Here is a 23018-nt window from a genome sequence, read left to right as displayed (position 1 = left end):
CCACTGCTGCCCAGAGAGGGCCATAAGCCGACCTCCCTACGGGCGAAAAGCCTCTGCCTGCTCCGTCCCTGAGACGGGCGTCTGAATGGATCCAGTCACAGAAGCCAGAGGAGGGCGGGCCGCCCCTGCCTTCTCCAGCACACTGGTGGTGATGTGTGTGTGTGTGGTAGAGATGAGTTTCACTTGCAGAGATAGGTTAAAGTCTTTGAGTTTTCAATAAACATTTCAATTATGTTCAATCAAATTTCAGGCCTTAGGAAACAAATTCAGTGGTTAATTTGGCTGATGACACAAACACCGTTCTGTGTTGTCTGCAACTCAATGCATGTGGAAGGAATGGAAGCAAACGCGAAACTCGCCTGACATACATTCACACACACAGGTGCCTTAGAATCCTCCGGCTACAGGAGCTGTTTTAGAGACACCATTTCCGCCAATTTAAGAGTCCCAGGACTAGCCCTGGCCGGAATGGCTCGGTGGACTGAGCGCCAGCCTGTGAACCAAAGGGTCATCAGTTTGATTCCCAGTCAGGGAACATGCCTGGGTTGCAGGCCAGGTCTCCAGTAGGGGGCGCACGAGAGGCAACCACACACGGATGTTTCTCTCCCACTTTCTCCTTCCTCTCTCCAAAAATAAATAAAATCTTCTAGGGGGAAAATAAAAGAGTTCCAGGACTAGTTATACATGCCAAGCTCTGGTGTGTCTCTTAGTATGTTCAGATTTTACATACTGGAGTGCTGGCTTTTTCGGGGGGGGGGGTTGTAAGGCAGTGGTTTTTAACAGGTGTGAAGCAAGAATTTTAAAAACATGCAACACCCAACTACTTAGAGGTGCTGACCTCGTCTTTTTACTGTCAAATTAAAAAAAAGACAGCAGACAAAGGTAGGTGTCTTGTAAGCAAATCAAATCACACTTATTTTTTTGTCAGACCACCAACAAGTATGTTTTGGGGTGTGCACAGGATGCCAGCAACAAGCCAGGAGATGAGGGAGGCTGAACCACCACGCGGGGATGGGGTGGTGGCAGCACCTTGAGCAGGTCGAAGACGTCGTCCGCGTCCAGGCGGTAGTCGCAGAGGCGGTGCAGAATCTGCACCCGGGTGCGCAGAGGCAGCTCTTGGAAGCTGGCTTCTCTCAGCGGGTTGGGCTTCCCTTCCTCCAGCTCCCAGCGGTAGCTGATGATATCCTCGAGGTAGCTGTGGAAGGTCTGGGGCCTGGCACGCCGGCCCCAGCACAGAAACACGTTACTATAAAACACACGGGGAGGGGGAGGCGGGGTCTGCACCGCACAGGAGCTGGCTGAAGGGGAGGGCTCACACAGGAAGTAAGGGAAGACAGGCCGGCCCTGGAGGGTCTGCCAGCCCCTCGCAAGCCTGGCATTGTCCCTCTACCTGCCGGGACCTCATGCTGTCAGACCCCAAACAGATCTCAGACTCTGCTGGGAGTCTCTCACAGAACAGGTTGTTTAACCTGAAGCCGTGAACGGCCCCTGCTGGTGAAACAGGTCCACGTCTCACTAATCGGCGGTACAGACTGGAGAGCTGCGGCCCACAAACCTGTGCACACACAACTGCAGACACCGTATGGTTTGGACGGGGCTGCCTCACCCAGCTCCCTTCCATCTCAGGTTAACACACAAAGGTGGAGGGAACTCCTCCGGGCAGTGTCCGCTCCAACGTGCAACTATCATTTTCTACTGCGTTATACGTAAGTGTTAGGCCATGTGACAAAACACTATATTCCAAATTTTGAAAACAGTTTTTCCATGGAAAACATTTAAGACAGTTTGATGGCAACTTACATGCTTCTGAGTCAGAAATGAATAATTCTACAAGTGCACTTTGGCAGACACCAAACACACGCCTACTGTATGACTTAATAAATTGTTAGATGGCTACTCCACCCCTCAGACAATGGTTCTGATATACCGTCTAATGCCCGATTTAAAAACTTCTAAGTCCGCATGTCTCACAAGAGTTTCATGTGAACACAGATAGAAAGAGGCCTGCTGCCGTGCAGACTTGTGACCTAAGGTGGTTATATTGGTGGGAAAGTCAGAGGAAACGGTCAGGGAAAAAATCAAAGGGCCCCAGGCAAACAACACACATTTTTCTTTGGCAGGAAGAGACAACCATTTCTTTACAACTGGGGGAAACGTGGGTATGTCAGTTCTCAGAAGGCCAAGGCCCAAGGGGCAGAGGGGCTCCCTCACGCCTGCGAGGCTGGCACCGCCATGCAGGAGGGAGGAGCTGGACCAGGAGCCATTCAAACTGCTGGGGAAAGCAAAGTGTGGCATCGGTCAATTCAAACCTACAATGCACTGCTTTTGAACAACTGCTTGTTGGTAAGGAGGAGAGGAAGGTGATGGTGTCTTGCTGGCAATGAACCCCTGTGCCTACCACATGCTCCGCAGCATTTGTGAGGCATTCACTGGACAACAAGGCGTGTCTGCCTGTGGTCTGTAAAATCAGTGCGGACACAGAGGCAGGAGACAGGCTGGTCCTAGCCCCAGAGGCACATTCCCTTCGCTCCCTCTGCCCCCTCCAGTGAGGGGCAGGGCACACGGACCAACAGGCAAACAGGCACACGGGCCCCCGACTGTCAGCTGATCTCTGCGCCAGATCGCCCAGAGCCCTGCCCCCTCTCAGAGCCCCTGCAAGACGCCTCTCCAGCAACCTAGCTGCCAGCAGTTTCCTGGCCTGGCCTGTCCAGCCCACTGCATCCCGAGACACCTGGCAGCTTACAGTTGGAAGACCACTCGCTTTCCTTGACGACGGCTCAGCCAAACAAAGTCCAAGCTGTGAACAAGAGAGAGAGTGCTCCCTCACACTGAATGCTGAGACGGAACTCTCCCCTCCAGGACCAGGAACAGTGAGTGTGCACGGGTCACGGCCAGTACAGTTAGGATGAGGCCAGGAAGGAGAGTGGTGTAGAATGGAAGAAGCATGACTGTCTTTGATGCCAGACTCCATAAAAAATCTTCAGGAATCAGCCCTGGCTGGTGTGGCTCGTTGGATTGAGCGCAGGCCTGCGAACCGAACAACCGTGGTTCAATTCCCAGTCGGGGCACATGCCTGGGTTGCAGGCCAGTTCCCAGCAGGGGACACACGAGAGGTAACCATACATTGATATTTCTCTCCTTCTCTCCTTCCCTTCCTCTCTAAAGATAAATAAATAAAATCTTTAAAAAAAAAGATCCTCAGGAATCAACAACAAACCAGGAAGACTACAGAGACACAGCGCACAAAAGACAACTGTACTGCCTATAAACCAGCAGCAAAGCACTGAAAAGTAAACGTGTTAACTGCTTCCATCCACAGTCGCTTCAGAAACACAGAGCTCCCAGAAATAAATGGAAAGATGCCCAGACCCGCACAGTGAACCCTACAAACATCACTGAAATGAAAGAGGGTCAAGAAATAGGTACGCACCATGCTCAAGGACTGGAAAATTCAATTGTTTGCTCAAGGTGGCCATGCTCTCTAGCCAGCTTTTTGTTTTTTGGAAAAATTCTGAAAGAAAAAAGCTACGCAGGAGCTGCCCCGACGCTGAGGCCCCAAATCACCGTGTGAACGCCCTTCCAAGGAGCAGGTGGCGCTGGAACTGGCGGCCAAGAACGGAGTGGCCTTCCCATCGCGGGGCCACACGGGCTGCTGATGGCAAAGCCACGTGAGGGACCGCTTGGCCTGGAGACATCTCTACCGGCACCTCATCACTGAGGCCACCCAGCACACCAAGTTCCCACACAAAATAAATAAAGCCACGCCAAGCCTGTTACTCCACAAGGTTACTGTCAAGTCCAGCGGGATGACACTGAACACTGTGGCCACAGGTGAGGCTGACGATCACAACACAGCAGGAGGGAGCCTCGTGAAAACGGAGTCAGACGATGTGGGTCCTCACAGGTCAAACACTCTAGTAGGTGACACCCACAGTTCCTTTCCTTCTGAGACACAGATTCTGTTATGAAGATCAATCTGAGATTTGAAAACCCTTTTAAAGCAGAGGTCCACATACTCAATTCAGGAAGTCCATGAACTTGGTTGAGAAAATACTAATTTTCATCTTAACTAAACCTTAAAATGTCACGTTCAATTCAATTAGGAATGTAGCCAACAAAATACGGTAATTTTACTAGTATGTGTATTTTTCATCAAAAGATATCAGATAAGCCATGACTGGTGGAACTCAGGGGGTTGGGCATCACCCTGCAAAGTGAAAGGTTACAGATTCAATTCCCGGTGCGGGCACATGCCTGGGTTGCAGATTTGGTCCCCGGGCGGGGGCATGCTAGAAGCAACAGATTGATGTTGCTCTCACACATCGATGTTTCTCTCCCTCTCTCCCTCCCCATCTCTCTAAAAATAAATAAATAAAATCTAAAAAATTTTTTCAGATACTTTCATATCCCATTATAGGTATTATTAAATATCTTCACATAACACAATCATCAGTACCTATTAAAATAATCTTGTGGAGTCAGGTTTGCTGACAGAGCACGTTAACAAAAAAGCCAATTACTGTGTCAAACTTTTGTTACCTTGACATTTTTACCGTAGCTGGGCTCTGCCGTAACACAATGCGTTGACATTGCACCGTGCTCTCCGGCAGTGCACAGACACTGTGCAGGGCCCACGGGAGCCATGCACAAGCCAGCGCTGCTGGCCTCAAGAGAACTGATTTCTCTCACAGGTGTCCCTCCTCTGATTCATTTCCCACGTGGGGCTGGGCTCGGAGCCAAAGGTCTGGCCGGCTGGGAGCCCAAGCTGTCCTCTGTCAGAGTCCAGCTGTGACCCGTGTGGCCTCAGGTGAGTCATTCAAATATTTTATTTATTTATTTTTAGAGAGAGGGGAAGGGAAGGAGAAAGTGGGAGAGAAACATCACTGTATGGTTGCCTCTAATGTGTCCTCTACTGGAGACCTGGCCTGCAACCCGGGCATGTGCCCTGACTGGGAATCAAACCGGCGACCCTTTGCTTCACAGGCCTGTGCTCAATCCACTGAGCTACACCAAGCCAGGGTGAAAAATACTTTTTTTAAAAAGGAAAAAAACCCACACTGGTTTCTGCTGTGCCTTGCCATGTCACAGGGACATTCTGCAGAGTGTGGTTTGAGAACAGTTAGGACAAATCATAGGCCTCCGGCCACGCCCCGCCCCACCCCCCAAAGGGTCACGAATGGGCACAGGGCTCCCTGGGCTTCTGCTTGGTCCCTCACACTTTCTTCCAGAAGCAGGAAAGCCACACTGCTGCTGGCAAAGCGAAGGCGAAGAGCACCGTTCTCTCCTCCCTTCACGGCAGGCACTTAAAATGTTTAGCACTCGAGAAGGATCACTTCGAAAGAAAACCCCTCATTTCAAAAGACAGCGTTCAGGAGCCACTGCCACAGCACAGTGACAGGAGACACCAGCGCTCACAGAGGATGCGGCAACACGGCACAAAGCCTCTGCACCCTCTCTCCTAGGGCGGCCCTGCGCCGCCAGCCACGGCAGGCGTGCGGAGAGGACAGAGAACAGGCGACAGAATGAAGCATCTGCATGTAACTGCCTCCCGACACAGCTCTGATGAGCCAGGCACTTTCTGAAACCTGCCAACACCCTCTCTGGCTCTGACACCCGTGGGTGGCCTGCCTCCTCCTCAAGGAGGGGGCGGGGACGTCCACTCTAAACCACACTGGGTGGCTTTTCAAAACTTCATTTCTTATACTGCCAAAATGCATTAATTTTATGCAAAGAGTACAGAACATAAAAGGGTCTGACTTGCAGGCCTAAAATTCAGGTCCTGTGACCCCTGTTCCTTTCAATTCTCCTTATTGTCTTGCCTTAAGGGCAGATGATGGGGGGGGGGGGATCGCTCATCTTCTCATCAACTACATGACCTGATAAAAAACTTAAACTTTCAAATGTGTTTCCTTCCCCACAAAATGGCAACTTACTAATCTGTGGGCTGACCTAATTATCATTTATCACTTCATAAGAAGACTGGAAATATGAAATGAACCTAAGTGAAAATATGACGGGAAAAGGTTACAACTAAAGCTAAAATTATTCTGAAGAACATCTGTTATTTGCAAACTAGTCGTTTTTATAGAAGATATTATCAATGTAAGTAGATGCTTTTCCTGTAACTTAGAGTGGAGACTAATGCTAAAATGGTAAAAACAAAATTATACTAATAACTGGATAGAGCCACTGACCCGAGGGCAAACCAAAACCTCTTGTTGATGATTCTCTCCATATGTGATTATCCAAAAACCAACTGGTCCCTGTCTGACAACCCACCAGGTGACACACAGAATCTGTGGCACACCATCAGTCACTACACACACGTGACTAGATGCAAGCACACGACCCAACCAGTGTCATTAGGTGCTGTGCGGAGTCAAGGTCCGAAGCTTCCAGAAGCCTGCGGGGTGAGTGCTGCCTCCTGGTGGTCATGGGCCTGCACACCCTCTCCTACAGGCTGAGCTGGGGTCCACACGGAGGAGGAAGCGACTATGAGGGCTGAGAGCAGGAGCCGGCCAACTGCTGGCAAGAGCCCATGGGCCACAGTTCTACAAATGCAAGGTCACAACCCAGCCTACCACCTGCATGAAGCCACACTCTTTCCTAAGCAGTGCTGCACCCCTAGCCACGGTCACTGACAGCCCAGGACCCTGAGCAAAAGGCACAAAGGAGCCACAGACAACTTCGGACCTACGAAACTGTGGGATAATGTGTCTCCGAACTACCAAATCTGTGGAAGTCTGATGTGCAGCAACAGAAAACACAAAATGAATGCTCCCCGGCCAGGCCCCGGGACGAGTACTGTCCCCTCCGAGGCCCCAGGCTGGACTCATACAGCTGGGCTGCACCCCGGTTTCCAGCCTGCAGAATCTGGAGCCTCCCAGACTTCTGCTGTTTTGGCCACACAAAGTTCCAAAGTGACCGGCTGCACGGCAGTGGGTACCTCCTGCGGCGTGAAGGAGGCCCAGGTGGCAGATGTGGGGGCGGGGGCGACGGCCCGAGGAAATCAGCGCGGGCACTCAACACGTTCAGGTTCCTCCACGGGGCAGGTGCAAGGCAGAGACAGAATATGTCCTACGCCAAGAAGTACCTGAGGTATAAATGTGATTCTACTCTTTAATTCTCAGAAAGATTTTACATTTAGAAAGAGGGAGGGAGAGAAACATCAACATGTGGTTGCCTCTCTCGTGCCCCCTACTGGGGACCCGGCCCACACCCCAGGCACATGGGAACCACACCGGTTACTTCTGCTCAACCCACTGAGCCACCCCAGCCAGGGCATCACTCTTCTCTTAAAAGCAACAAAACCTGTAATAGCCAGGAATGCATGCGGCCTAAATAAAGCTAAAAGTTTTTATTGAGTAAACATAAAGAACTTTAAAAAAAGAGATCAAAAAGCCATCTCAGTATTGTAAAGACGCCCCTTTTCTCCATATTAAGCCCAGGTTCATTGGACTGTGAACTAAGGACACTGCTTACAGACATCACCCTTCTCTGGAAGACTGAACAAGCAGGACGAGCTACGACCAGTGGGAGCAGAGCCAGAGCTGCCTACCAGGGAGGCTTCGGGAGCGCCCAAGAGTACCAGACGCCCTGGCGGGCGCTGTGCAATCTGCCTGCCGGAGGCACGAGGAGCGCTGGGATGGGGGTGGCCAGTCTCCCATGTCAGTGGGGGCCAGATCTTTAGAGGTTTTCTAAATGCTACAGGCTAGGGCTTTAAACATGGGATCTCCGTTTGAACATCACCGCAAATTACGACTATGTAGCTCACACTGACCCTGCGTCTGAACCACGTGGGGCCTGCTCCTCCGCACCTGCCATCTGGGCTCTACTCACAGGTGGTGAGCCCTCAACCATCACCTCACCGCCTGCAGGTCTTTGGCAGGTTCACTGCTCACTCATTCATTTACCTGTTCATCGGGCTTTAATGGTGCGGACACTGAGAAAGCACGCACGTGCTGGCCCGGGCCAGAGGATCGTGGTCGCAGGCAGGGTGTGCCACGTGGACCCCAGAGCACTCGCAACGTGGTCTTGGGAACCACAGCTGCGCTGTCCCTGCGCAGTCGCCCCCACAGGCACTCAGGGCTCTGTGCAGACCAAGACCCTGGCACCGGCACACAGTCAGCTGCACTCGGAGGAGAAGCAGGGCAGCCTGGCAACTGCCCTGGAAAACCTGCCCCAGGCACCCCCTCCGGCAGAGCAACCTCACTTCCAGGACTGGGAACAAAGGAGCCGCCCCTGAGGCATGCACTGAGCCCAAGGCCAGGGATCGTGACTCTTTTCAGCAGTCAGACGCTGGACAGAGACGTCCATCTTCCAAATGGGACTTTTTAGATAACCCCATTGAAAGAAAACCCAGTTATAATGTGAAATCACAGACAATGTAACTATGCTATGCCCAAACCGCGCAGGCCCCCAAGTCCCATCCCCAGAAGAGAGGGGGGGTACGGGGAATGGCACCTCCATGTCTGAGTGGTGACTCGGCCAACGGCTCCCCTCTCAGTCCTCTGCTGTCTGGCCCGACGCCCGTGTCCCAGGGACAGAGTCACTGTGTGATCAGCAGGCCAGACGGAACCGCCAGACTGGGGGACCTGCATGTCTCAGCCTTTTGATTCAATGTGGAAACGCACGGCAAGGAACGTGGCTATCAAGCCAGGGTCAAAACATCCTCCACATGACTGCAGAGGCGTGGTCTCACCAGGCAGGTGACGTGTGAGGGAGCCTGAGGCTCAGGTGGTGGCCGCACTGTGGCGCATGAGAGCAACAGAAGCACGGCGGAACCCGCTTGGATCTGCTCGGTTGCACTGCTGTCCATAAATATGGGAAAGGCGGGCACATCCCAAGCATAAGAAACCCTACACTCGCTTCGCAGCTGGGGGGGCTTGTGAGGGGACCCAAAGCAGAGCCCAGGGCTCCGGGGCTGCCCTGCTTGTGCCCTGGCTCAGGGTGGGAGCTACTTGGTCACCGGGCCATGCTGGAGACTCACGTGATGTCCCTGCGCTGGTAGCAGCCCTGCAGCAGGCAGGCGATGAGGTCGCTGATGAACTCGGCATCATCACGGTGCAGCGCCGCCTCCAGCTCCTGCGGGGAGAGAGCTGGTGAGAGGCCAGATGGACTCAGCGCTCTTGGTGCCGCCCGCCCTGCCCCAACGGCAGCCCCCGGCCCCCACCCAGGCCCCGTGTGCCCCCCACACTACAGAAGCACACACGTGTCTCTTCCTGACAATCAGCCTTCAGCTGACGTAAACATGCTTTGCTGCAGACATGGAGTCAGAAAATCCTTCTTCGTTTACGCGACAGATTCAACAGGTGACCCAACTGGGACAGCTTTAAGGAGCCCCTCTGTTTCCAACAAGCACGGCAGTGAGCCTTTGGCGGCTTGAAGGTTAAGGATCCCACATGCCCCCTGTGGAGGGCCACACCCTATACCTAGCCGGCTACCCTGGGGAAAGGGGGCAACAGCTGGTGGGTGCAGGGGGCCAGCGCTGGCTGCAAACCTGGATGGGCAGGGCCTAGCGACAGGGTCCAGAAGGGACAGGAGGACTTTTAGGGGCCCTGTTTCCCTGCTCGCTCCCTGGGATAAACTGGCACTTTCTGGGGAGGGGTGGCTGAGCTCGGGGCGTGAGCAGCCCGTCCCCAATCTTGCCCGGACCTGCCACGCGGTGCACCCCAGAGCACACACGGAGCTTCTCCTGTGCACCACAGCCCCCAGACCAGTTCTTCCTTCATTTCTCAAACTGCTATGTTTGCAAACACACCCTCTGAAACTTCCCAGGACAGAACACCTTCACACACACTAGCTGGTGCAAACAGAACACGAACTGCCTCAAGGTGGTGCCACGAGAGAGGAAGCCTACGCGGGCCAGCAAGCCCAGGTGGCAGGGCCAGACCGCAGGGCTCAACCTGACAATGCGCTGCCTTGAGTACAGATTTGGAAATTATTAATACTCCTAGTCATTTCTTAACCCACTGTTTTCTACATTCCAGTTAGTGATCATCCAGAAAAATAAACGCTACCAAGCAGAGATAACAAGGATTCTCTCATGGAGCATTTGGTGGGCACCCGCCCTGTGTGTGAAATAATACAGTACTTCCCACGCACTGGAAGCTTACTTCAGTTGAGAGAGAGGAACGTACAAAGACAGACAGACGGACAGAAATTAGCAAAGGTGTTGTGGGAGTCAGGGAGAAAAGATGATTCTGGCTTTTTCACAGAGACAGTGGGGCACCTAAGGTGGAAGAGCCGTGACGAGTCCATGGCTGGGAGGGTACGGGCTCAGGCTGAGCGCCGGCCTTTCCCTGGAGACAATGGGGATCCACCTGGGAGAGAGCACAGGGACCCTCTGGCTAATTACCCGTGTCCGCACCGGAAAGACGAATCTCGGTGTACAGGGGGTGAGGTGGGGACAGGGGGCCCAGCCCAGAGGGAGGCTTCCTAGAGGAGGGAAAGGGCAAGGAGAGGGGGACACCCGAGTCCGGCGGAACTCAGAGGCCAGGGAGAGATCCGAATGGCCCCTACTTGAAGCCTTGTTGCCAGGCACGACTCTGGCGTGTGCTGCAGTGTGACAGCGGCCAAGCCGCACTGGGCAGGCGAGCCAGTCCCCGAACACAGCACGGCAGGTGAGCTCTCACACCCCCACCCCCTCAACGAAAAGGTGGAGGAGCCACGTCTGGCAAGGTCGCGCTGCCATCTGTCCCCACTGTATGCAGTGAACCCTAGCCACCCCCAGTCCCCACCCCACGCGGATTCTGGTCTGGGAACACCACCAACAGGCCACCCCGTGTCCTGTCCATGAAGACGGTCCTCTACAAGCCAAGTCCTACCGCAGCCGTCCTTCGGCATCGTGGGGAACCGGGAGTGCAGTGCAACCCCTGACTACAGGCACGGCCATGTGCACTGCTGGACGCTTCCCAGTGTTTTCACACAACACAAGCAACCAACTTGAACGTCGACCAGGGCCACATCTGGAGAGAGGAGACCTGACCAGCTGTGCCGAGGGCGGGACAGTGAGAAGTCTGTGGCAGATCAGTGGGGAGGGGCTGGAGGACTCCTAGAAGCCACGTAACAATCATACCACACAGCAAAATGCAGAATGAAGATTAACTTTTCACACTCCTGAACAAAAAAAGTCAATCGTGCAAGAACAAGTTCAAACCTACACTAATTCTGGTTTTTGCCCACCTCCTGCCTCCCACCCAGACATCCTGCTCTGGCTGCAGTGCAGATGCCGGCGGGCGTTCACCTTCCAGCCAAGTGAGCGCCAAGTCCTGGCCGCTGGGTCTCTGCCTGCAACGGTGTCGGAGAACAAATGCCCTTCCCGGTTTCCTCCCCGAGGCCCCACCTACAGGGTGGCCACAGCAGCCAGCAAACAGCAGGCGGCCAAATAAACTAACCAACCACACACACGTGTGCGCACACTGCTCCTACTCTGTTCCAGACGAGACACCAAGATGAGTAAGACTGTCCCGCACGTTTATGGACCAGTGGGGGGAGGGGGAGAGCAGAGGCTGGGAAGGGCTGAGATATAAGCCAGGCAGGGCATTTCCACGTGGGTATTTTTGTGTTCACCACCCTTTCCCCAGCAACAGGCGCAGTGCCTGGTGCAGAGCAGGTGTTCCCACAGCTCCGTGACACAATAGGAAAGGACCCCGCGACAATGCAGTGAGGGCCACGCTGAACACGAGAAGCAGCGTGGGGAGAGCTGCAGACACTAGGATGGCGGGGGAGGAAGAGCACACGGAGTCCAGCAGGGCGAACCGGCCCTGGAGAGCCTTCTCTGGAAGCCTCGGGGGAGGGTGGATCTGCTCGCATGGGCGGCAGCGGCACCTGACACAAGTGTGACCATCAGCCGTGTGTGCTGACAGCAACAGCACACGATGGGTGGGGTCCGGTGGGCGGAGCCCTGAGAGCAGCCTCGGGCCCCACTCGACTTCCTGAAACCAAAGCGTTCAACAAGCGCCCCGAAACTCACAGGCACACAGTCGGGGTGCCCCTCAGAAGTCAGAAAAGCTGCAGGAACAGAGCAGCAACCGCAGAAAGAGAGGGAGAGGACCTGAGAACACTCGGAGGATTGACGAACGCTGTTAAAGGGCAGAAGACGTAACTGCAACTGCCCTCAGAAGCGACACGAGCTGACGGAAGGCGTATTCACTCTCTCATCACTCTCTCATCGCTGGACGACTCCCACCCAATCGAGACTCCCACCCAATCGAGCGGTGAGGCCCAGCCGTCCCTGTCGCTGGGGTCTGCGCCACCGCCCCAACCTGTGACCTGCTGGAAAGCACTGAGAAACTGAACACGACCCCGACCCCAGGAGCCCCCTGCCATCTTAGCCCAGGGTCAGCCTCAGTGGGGAGGAGAGCAGGTCCCTTGCTCCTTACCGAAGAAAGCCACTGCTACCAATGAATCTACTTAAAAACCAGAAAGAACATGAGGACATGTTGTGATGTTTCTGGTCTAAGCCCTCGCCAAACAGCACCCACTGCTGACATCTTTTCACAGCTGCCACTGCGCAGCAGAATGACAGGCCCAGGGGCACAAAGCCAGGTCTCCGGTGGCAAAGCAACAACTAAGGCCACCCGAGGCTGAGCGCCAAAATAAAACAGCCTTAAATTCGAGGGTTACCACACTTTACTCATACGTGAATTATGAGTTTTCTTTTTCTTTTTAAAATATATTTCATTGATTATACCATTACACTTGTTCTATTCCCCCCCTTCATTCCCCTCCACCCGCACACTCCCTCCCCCACCATTCTCCCCCCCTTAGTTTATAACCACGTGTCTCAACTTCTTTAGATTCTATATTTCCCCCACTATTCTTGCCCTCCCCCTATCTATTTTCTACCTACCATCTATGCTATTTTCTGTACCTTCTCCGCCCTTCTCCTTCTCCTACTCCCCTGTTGCTAACCCTCCATGTGTTCTTCATTTCTATGGTTCCACTCCTGATCTAGCTGTCCTCTTAGTTTGCTTTTGTTTTAGGTGTGGTTGTTAATAACTGTGAGTTGGCTGTCCTTTCACTGTTAATATTTTTCATCTTCTTTTTCTTATATAAGTCCCTTTAGCATTTCATATAATAAGGGCTTGGTGATGATGAACTCCTTGAACTTGACCTTATCTGAGAAGCACTTTATCTGTCCTTCCATTCTAAATGAAAGTTTTGCTGGATAAAGCAATCTTGGCTGTAGGTCTTTGGATTTCATGACTTGGAATACTTCTTTCCAGCCCCTTCTTGCCTGTAAGGTCTCTTTTGAGAAATCCGCTGACAGTCTGATGGGTACTCCTTTGTAGGTGACTGTCCCCTTATCCCTTGATGCTTCTAGGATTCTCTCCTTCATTTTGGTCTTGGCTAATGTAATTATGATGTGCCTTGGTGTGTTCCTTCTTGGGTCCAACTTCTTTGGCACTCTCTGAGCTTCCTGGATTTCCTGGAAATCTATTTCCTTTGCCAGACTGGGGAAGTTCTCCTTTATTATTTGTTCAAATACGTTTTCCACTCGTGGCTGTTTCTTTCCCCCTTCTAGTACCCCTATAAGCCGGATGTTGGAACGTTTAAAGATGTCCTGGAGGTTCCTAAGCCTCTCATTTTTTTGAATTCTCATTTCTTCATTCCTTTCTGGTTGGATGTTTCGATCTTCCTTCTGGTCCATTCCATTGATTTGAGTCCCAGTTTCCTTTCCATCGCTATTGGTTTCCTGGACATCTCTCTTCATTTCAATTAGTTTAGCCTTCATATGTTCCTCTAATTTGTGACTATAATCAACCAGTTCTGTGAGCATCCTGATAAACAGTGTCTTGAATTGTGCTTCTGAGAGGCTGGCAATTTCTCGGTCGCTGAGTTATCGGCTCTGGGACTTTGAGTTCTTCTTGCGCCATCTTTTGGGCTGTTCGTGCCTGTTACGTAGCAGGATCGGAGCCCTAGGTGTTCACCAGAGCAGGGTAACTAAGTCGCTGGGTTGTGACGTTGTATGTGGGGGCGGGGTCAAAGAGGAACAATGGTGTCCCATAGGCCGCCTGCCACCTCCCGCCACCGCAGCTACAGGTGCCGCAGCTGCCACCGTCACCGGGCCCACGTATTTTGTCCCACTGCACGCAGGTGTGCCACCGCCATCAGCCCTCGCCCCCTGGGGCCTGCGTGGTCCGTCTCACTGTGCGCGAATGTGTGACCGAGGTAAGACCGCCCCACACCCTGACTGGGTCCAGGCCACTTGCGCGCCTAGGTCGGGGGGATCTGTCCTGCCCGACCCTGTTCCGCTGCTGGCTCCACCCCTCTTACTGTCCCAGTTACACAGTTAGATGTTGTCGGACTTCCGTAAAATTAAATTTTCTGCCCTTTGGCTGTGTCTTTGTTCTCCAAACCTTTGTTGTATTCAAACTCGGTTGTGGGAGAAGGCACAGTGTTTCCACCTACGCCTCCATCTTGGCGGAAGTCTCCGAATTATGAGTTTTCAAGTGTAGAAATACTAACATTTTGTTAACCCATGGCAGTTAGCACAAATCAAAACTAGTAACTCGGGTCTACAGATTCTTTCTGAGTTATCTGAAATGCACGCCTGAACTGAATCACTGATCTGTAGCACATCTACAGTAAATCCAAGGCAGCTTCACTCTGTACCTGGATTGCTAGCATCCCCACGGGCGCTGGCAGGAGAAGACTGGGAGAGAAGCATTGAAATGCGAAACGTCCACAGACCCAGGGCAAAATGTGTTAGGAACCAAAACTTACAACTAATGAAATCTGTGCATCTGAGGTTTGAAAAGGAAAAAAGGCCGCAGTACTACACATTCTGCCCCACTCAGCACCAAGGCTTAGCTGGCGCATCAGCCCTGGTTTTCTTCACACTATCGGCAGAAACTAGGGACGGACATACCTACCTTAATTTGAAAAAACGGTATCAATGTCCTGCCCAGCTGCGGTGGCTGAGCTAATGGGGCTGGAAGATGGCTCTCCCCAGTGAGCTGGCCTTGCCTGGCCGGAAGGCTGGTGACAAGTGTTTGCAGCCTGTGGGCTGATGCACAGACGGCTGCTGGGCCGGCGTGGTGAACAGGCAGGTGTGAACTGTCTCTCCAGTGACACAAGCACCGAGGGAACTCTTGGGACCTTTGCAGACCCTGTCCTGCAGTCCCAGATGGAACCGAGAAACTACTCAGCAAGAAAATGGGTCTCAAAATAGAAAGCTGCTTAAATAGAAATGTACACGGCATTTGTACAACACTGTGTTTCCTAAATCAGAAGCTACCTAGCTAACCCACCAAAAACATAAGCAGGCCCAAGGCAAGTTGTAAGGTAACAAAGTCACCAGTGAACGTCAAGTGCAGAATCAGTCAAGCCTGAGCTGAAGACGAGGCGGGGAGCCCAGGCGGGCACAGCCCCACTGCATCCCACAGTGACCGACGGCCACCCGCAGTCTGTGCTGAGTGGGTGAACCAGCAGCACTACCACAGGCCCCGGCTCACCACCCCGTACTGGGTACCAGTTAAGCATGGCACGGAAAGGCAGCACGGGAGAAACAGGAAGGCAATTCCAATCCTGCTGAACAAGAGAACTCACTGGTTCGTTAAGCATTTTCCACTCTGATGGGGACAGAGCCAGGTCTGCAAGAAGCAGATGTCCTGGGGGATCCGTTACACAACAGCATGAACAGACTTAACAGGCACTGAACTGTGTGCCTAAACATGGCTAAGGCGGCACATTTTGTGTCGTGTGTTTTTTGCCACGATTTAGAAGAAACTCACAGTGACATATCCACTTCCAAGGGTGGCTGCACGAATTGAATGAGGCAACGCTTCATAAAGGGGTTTCTCCAGCACACAGTAGGTGCTCTGTAACATTACAACTATTTCCCTCCCTCTCACAGGGGTAGTGTGTGAGGAGAAAAGCAACCGCTTTAAAGATAGAAAGTGGTTTTTTCAAACTCAAGGGGTTTCTGAACGGAAATTCTCATTCTTTGAATGCATGGCCTGCAGTGCTCACAAGCCAATAAAAACTCCCAAGAAACACTGGGAAACGCAGGTTACTCAAAGCCTCCCTGCTCGCGCCCCCGTGCGGCACCAGGTCCCAGACTAGGGCAGTGGGCCGTGCCCTCCTGAACACCCCCCTCTTCTGCATTTCCTTTTCACTGTGAGCAGTGAGCTGTGAGCATGAAACCTGAACTTTGCCAAGAAAACCAGCCAATGGGTACTGAGAAGGGGACCAGTCCCCCGGCTGCTAGGCACTGAGAGTGGCTGAGGGAGCCGCAGCATTTGTCCTCTGGCAGCTGCGTCACAGCTCATTAGCGACAAGTCCCTGTGACATCGCCCGAGCCCTCCCCCCCCTCCACAGCAAGCAGAGGCTGCTGGGAAAGAACACAGGACTCAGCAAGGGGACAAACTGGGACAGGCCAGGGAGCGTAGGGGGCCTTTGGTTCGTGCCTTGAAAAAACATCTACAGGCCTTCACTCACAAGAGTCCCATCTGCCTACTAAAGAAGGAAAATTTCCAGACTTAGAATATTTCTAATTTCTTTTTTTACAAAGATTTATTTATTTATTTTGGAGAGGAGGGAGAGAGAGTGGGAGAGAAACATTCACATGTGGTTAGTTTCACGTACCCCCAACTGGGACCTGACCTGCAACCCAGGTGTCCCCCTGACTGGGAATTGAGCATAGGACCCTCTGGTTCACAGGTCGGTGCTCAATCCACTGGGCTACACCATCCAGGACACAATACTACTACCTTCCTTAATGCGCCACCTCCATAAACACCTTTTCTTAAATAACATAAAAGGTACTCCTTACTGCTTGATATACTTTAAATTCCTGTACCTTTTGCTAGAAATAATGCTAAAGAGAAAACCTTTCTTTCCTTCAATTTCCAAATTAGGGTAAAAACCACTGATTCCTACTACTGCCACCCAAGCACAATTAACTCCTTTGAGCTTACTTAAGGAGAGAAATAAAGGCGTAAAGAATGTCAAGCCCTGGCTGGTGCAGCTCAGTGGACTGAGTGCCAGCCTGCAAACCGAAGGGTCACCAGTTCGATTCCCAGTCAGGGACATGCCTGGGTTGTGGGCCAGGTCCCCAGTAGGGGGCGCACGAGAGGCAACCACACATGGATGCTCCTCTCCCTCTCTTTCTCCCTCCATTCCTCTCCCTCTAAAAGTAAGTAAAATCTTAAAAAAAAAAAGGATGTCAAATATGTCATACTTGATTTTAGAAGGTCACAGATCATCTTAACTTACACAAGAACCCACTCAGTCAGAGACGGGGCCTCTGTCTAAGACCAGAATTGCTGGTACGCGGGGTGCAGAGCCGCCCAGCTGCTGCCAGGAAAGCCCATCTGCCACAGAGCCTGGAGTCAGAAGAAACTGGCCTGAGGCCTCCAGGGGCACCCTGAGCCGGGCAGCTGATGCTTTCCAGCCCAGTATAAATTAATCTAATCCCAGAGGCCTGCCCTCACCAATTTAGACTGTAAAGTCAGAATCAGCTCAAGCGCGTATAATGGTGCGACTTCCCCAAAGGCTGCAGGTCCACACTGCAGCTCCGAGGCAGCTTCCCTCCTGGCACACCTGGGCTCGGAGAGAGCTGTGCCACCGTGTCCAGCTGGGGACCAAGATGCAGAGACGTTCCCAAGCACTGCACGTGCCCCAAGGCTGGTGCGGGACACTCTCAGCCACCCAGCCCTGTGGCCAGTGGCCGGGGCCTGCCCCCTCAGGTCGTGTCCACAGTGCCGCGGTGCCAAGCCACGCAGTGAAAACAGCACAGCTTCCTAGACTGGCAGTTACTTTGATTTCTTGTTGCCACTGTAGCTACTTAAGAAAATGGTCCCCCCTCTGACCTTTATTGAATTTATTGGAGTGGCACTGGTTAAGAAAATTATACAGGTTCCAGGTGCGGCTTAGGAAGACATTCGTAGCTCATATGTTTGCATGAATTTAAAAAATGAAACAGGAGCCCTGGCTGGTGCAGCTCAGTGGATTGAGCACGGGCATGTGAAGCAGAGGGCTGCAGTTCGATTCCCAGTCAGGGCACAGGCCTGGGTTGCAGGCAGGGTGCCCAGTGGGGGGCACATGGGAGGCGACCACACATGAATGTTTCTCTCCTGCTCTTTCTCCTTCTCTTCCCCTCTTTCTAAAAATAAATAAATACTTAAAATAAAATAAAAAATGACACAGGAGACTTCCTCAGACAGCCTGTCTGAAGATTCTTCAGACCCCCATTCCCCACAGCCTCAGCTGGACATCTGTCCTACTCTGCCACTGGACGCGGTCCTGCATCCGCTGGAAGTCACTTCAGGTACCAGAGCCCCCGTGGAACAGTAACGCTTCTGGACAGAGAAGAAGACTCGTCCCGCTGGGAAGGCTAATGGGATGTGGTTTTCAGGACACACTGCAGGGACTGAGACTGGAGGGTGACAAGGCCCCCAAGCTGGTCCCAGCAGGAAGTGGGGGGCCAGTACTAGAAGGGTGACAGCAGAAACGGGGAGGAGGAGATGCAATGCAAGGGGAGAATTTCAGAAGCGGGGTGAACAAGGGTTGCCAACTCACACTGCATAGGTAAGCACAGAGGGTTTGCGGTAAGCACGTTCACTGAACGGAAACAAGGATGATGGGAGTTGAATGGAGACGAGGTGGGGGTGGCAGAGTGCTGATTCAGCTCAAAATACAGCCCTAGAAGTTTAAAGTGTTCACATCTGACTGTGTCATGTCTCCCGCAGGAAATGACAGAATCACACACGCACAACTTCACACAACTTCACATGCAGAGGGGCAGGGGGCCGGGGCCCTTCTGACAGAACCACCCAGTCGGTTCCCCTCAGGTGGTCGCCAGACGGGACGCAAGTGGAGGGGCATCCCAGGCCTGCAAACGCACACTCTGCACCAGGCTCTTGTGACCTGAGCACTCAGGACGCAAAGAGAATGAGAACCCCATCCTCAAGTAACATAAGATGAATAAAGAGGCCCAGGAACTGAAGTTGAAGTCCACGTGATGCCCGGCACAGCAGAGCACTGCCGTGGAGACCAGCAAGGAGAGCAACGTGGCCGCGACCAGCACACACGGGCGGCAACAGCAAGGCTCTTGGGGAAGGGCAGGCAGGCTGCCTTTGAGAAGGAAGGGTTGCCCACGAGCACCTGGAGGCCTGGGCCATGCACCTGGCGCTGCCCAGCAGCCACAGAGAGTCCACAGAGAAGACGGAGAGAAATCAGCCACGGGGAACAAGTCTGAACAGATGAATGTCAGAAATGCAAGAAAGTCGCCCTGGCTGGTGTAGCTCAGTGGATTGAGTGCAGGCCTGTGAACCAAACAACCTAGGTTCGATTCCCAGTCAGGGCACATGCCTGGGTTGCAGGCCAGTTCCAGCAGGGGACACATGAGAGGCAACCATACATTGATACTTCTCTCCCTCTCTTCCCTTTCCCTCTAAAGATAAACAAATAAAATCTTAAAAAAAAAAAGAAATAAAGAAATGCAAGAAAGTCAATCAAGAGAAGAAGTCTGGGAAGGTGGGACAGACCAGGGATGACCAGAGTGTGACTGTAACTAAGAAAACAGTGCCATCGGCCCTGGTCAGTGGCTCAGTGGGTCGGAGCGTCATCCCATGCACCAAGAGGTTCAGGGTGCACTCCCCAGTTGGGGCGTGCACAAGAGGCAACCAATGGATGTATCTCTGTCACATCAACATTTCTCTCTCTCTAAAGCCAATAAAAAACACATCCTTAGGTGAGGATTTTTTAAAAAAAGAAAACAGTGTGATTCATGTAAAAAATGTTATGACCAAAAAAGATGAGCTGCCTCGTGTGTGCAGGGCACACTGGTCCGAGGTAAGGAAGTGGGGGGCTGCCCCAGCCCTGCTGACTGGGCAGAGGCTGACGGCCCTGGCTGGAGAAAGGGACACTTCACCAGACCTGGGAGGGACCCCCACCCAGTCCCTTGATCAGTTAAGTGAGCTCGGTGTTCGAGGGGTGCTGCATGTCGACTGCAGGAGTGACTGTGAGGACCCACCCCAGCTTCGGGGAGTAAAACGTCACTCTGAGACTCGGGGCCTAAGGACACCACTCAGTGACCCAGTTTTTGAACCAACAAAGCTGAGGGCCAGAACTGTTCATCTGAAAGCACTCCCCACAGACACTGACGGGGAGCGAGGGCGCACGGGGCAGAGAGGGCGGCCACCCCGGCAGGCAGACAGGGTGGGGGTGCTGCTGCTGGTGGAGGAAGGCTTTTCCAGCAACGTCTCTCATCAAACAGTTATCTTGAACACAAATACTCCTACTACAAGATACTCTTGACTGTTTTATTTTAAGGTAACAGTAATTATTAGGCAAGAGACAACAGCCTGAAACAACCTCAACCAATGTCAGATTTAGATCCTCACAGATGTCGTTTGATTCCACCCATTTTACAAGACAGGAAAAAAACAACACTTTGCAACGATTCAGCGTGTGCTCTGGGGTATGACATGGACCACAAGTGTTGGTTGTCATCATAACCACCTCTGTGAATAGAAATATACACCACAGAGCAACTGAAAAACCAGACAATCCTGTTATAGGAACAGGTAGTTGTGACTCGGGATACGTTTTCAGAAAGCAGCATCTAAAGCAGATTCAAAAAAACTAAGACAGAAGTGAGGGTGGGGTGCCCTAGAAAACTGTACTAGAGCTGTTCAAAAGTGGTTCTAGTGGTTACAAATTACTTTGGAAATAAGAACAGGAAAAAGCAGTTATTTCTAAATTTAAAAATTCAAGTGCTTATGTAAAAATCTCCAAAATAAGTTTTCCAAATAGAAATTTGACTATTTCATCTCTGTCATTAAAGCTCATACATACTAGCCCTGGCCAGGCAGCTCAGTTAATAATTAGAGCGTCATCCCCACACATCAAGGTTGTGGGTTCAACCCCCAGTCAGAGCACACACAGGAAACAACCAATGAATGCATAGTGAGTAGAATGAGTCTCTCTCTACAAGACAATTTTATAAAAACGTATACATAGTATGATTAAGTGAATACTCCCCCAGAGTTTTACGGGATCATCTCACTGGGAACATTGCTTCAACCTAAGCACACGTGGTAGCTTTAACCTGCTACCGCCACTAGCAAAGGGACTGTTCTAATCACAGGAACGCGTGCAAGTTTTCGCCAACTCACACCCCTTTTCCAAAGGGTACCACACCTCACCATGTAAAACCAAAACGGTCTGGGAAAATGGAAAAGGTACGGAAGCAACAGTTCACAGTGACCCCATTTCTTCTGAAACACAACCTAAGTCATTCACCATGTTCCTCATTCCACTTCCAAGCAGGACGGATGGCTACCTCCACCCCACCCTTGCACCCTCCATACAACACCCCAGTTGTTAACGCACACCCTCCCGTTCATGAGGCCCCGATGTAGAAAGCTTCTTTATAACCCCAGAGCTCTCCTGTTTGCTTTCCCTTTCGTCCTCCCTCATCTTCCACCCAAAAAATGAAAACAAACAAAAACCAAGAAAAACCCTATACTCTTTTTTGATCTAGTGGACTAGTGAAACACATAATCTGATATTTTCCAATTAGGTTTTTATCAACATCTGTAGCGGGAAATGTCAGCTTCACAGCAGGAAGGAGTTAAAAGGTAGCCAGGAAACAACACCACACCGGTGAGAGTCCTTGAAAATCAGGTAAAGGACTTAGGATTGAAGTAAAGAATTTGACACAACTTGGGGGACGGTCACAATACAGGCAGAAGGTGAAGTCATGGGAAGAACAAAACCAAGAAACAGGGCTGCCAGGTGACTGCAGCCACAGCACCATGCGTGCACTCTGCGGAATCCTGCCGTGCCCTGATGGCGTTGACATACGGCAAAGACCAGCGTCTCTAGGACAGGCCAGAACATTCAAATCCTGATGGAACGCACATATTCCTACGTTTACATTGGACTTTCATTCCTCAAAAGTGCAATGAGCCTAACACAAATGTCAGCAGTCACCAAAACTCGCTGGAGCTCGGCGCGGCAAGCTGAGACCTCTGCGGCTGCCTGCGCTCGCCCTTCAGGCAGGTGCGGCTGAGCTGTCCGCTAGAGCACACTGTCACTTCTCGACCGCTCAATGTTTAAAAAATTACATGGATGCCTTTTAAAACCCCATACTGGTCAAGAAATTTCACCGGCTTGCCTTAAGCGATGAAGCTCCTAGTTAATTATCTGCACACAAATGAAACATCAGTTCATTTACAGTGAAACTGTGCAGTAAAATTACTGAACCCCAGGGACAGTAAAAAAAAAATCCTGTGCAAAATATTATTGCCAACATTAGTAATGCAAACAAATTTCCATTCCCATCATTCTACTGCAGTCAGGTCAACTCCAATGAACGGTCCTCAGCACCACATGGGACCTAAACGCCCCATTTAAACTTGCTGACTCTTACCTTCGCCTCATCACATGCTCCTCTCGCTTCGAAGCACATCCTCGCCTCACAGGCAGCCCCCTTCCACCTTCAGGCAGCCCCCTTCCACCTTCGCTGGTCCCCCACACCCCCAGTTCTCAACACGAGAGGACACTGCTGGGCCCAGGCACTGAACTGTCTCTCCCCTGTCCTTTCGGGTCTGCAACCTGAGAGCTAACAACTCTCACCGGCACCCCCCACTTCTCAGAATCCCAAAGTTGGCTTAGCCACCTGGGCACACCTGGCTGCACACACTTCCCAGAACCCGCACTGAACAGTGATCCCACGGCCTCCGCACAGACCGCCCCAGTCTCAATAAACGGTGTCTTTGTAGGGGTGCTCCAGAGGAACATCTCTCGGTCCTCCTGGACCCTTCTCAGAATCAAATGCAAGTTGGCTGTGAGACTGCACCCATACAGCCCCCAAGAACAGCCTGTGACTTCCACTGCCCATCCTTGCTCATCCCACATCCCCAGCAGCCTTGGACCCTGCCCACACCCTTGCCCACGCCTCTGCCCTCCTGCTCTTGCCTTGCATCCTCATCACTAATGCAGATGGAGGCTGAGTGAGCTGGAGGCTGAGTGAGCCGGAGGCTGGAGTCCCAGGCAGTTTC

At 52.1% G+C, this 23018-nt stretch overlaps 1 protein-coding gene across 2 annotated transcripts in view; it reads right to left on the bottom strand.

Annotated features, from left to right (window-relative positions):
• Positions 1-23018, bottom strand: part of CECR2 (CECR2 histone acetyl-lysine reader) — a 94058-nt gene that overhangs the window by 24203 nt on the left and 46837 nt on the right. For both annotated transcript variants that reach the window (XM_037058064.1, XM_037058065.1), the window contains exons 2-3: positions 8990-9084; positions 1030-1213 (exon numbers count right to left, since the gene is read on the bottom strand). In XM_037058064.1, the coding sequence (XP_036913959.1) occupies positions 1030-1213; positions 8990-9084 (279 nt within the window). The remainder of the gene's footprint in view (positions 1-1029; positions 1214-8989; positions 9085-23018) is intronic.

This window comes from Sturnira hondurensis, unplaced genomic scaffold (assembly GCF_014824575.4).
Source record: "Sturnira hondurensis isolate 20B ecotype Veracruz unplaced genomic scaffold, ASM1482457v3 Scaffold0009812, whole genome shotgun sequence".
NCBI classification, from domain to species: Eukaryota; Metazoa; Chordata; class Mammalia; order Chiroptera; family Phyllostomidae; genus Sturnira; species Sturnira hondurensis.
The sequence above is the reverse complement of the archived record's forward strand: the minus strand, read 5'-3'. Positions and strand labels throughout refer to the sequence as shown.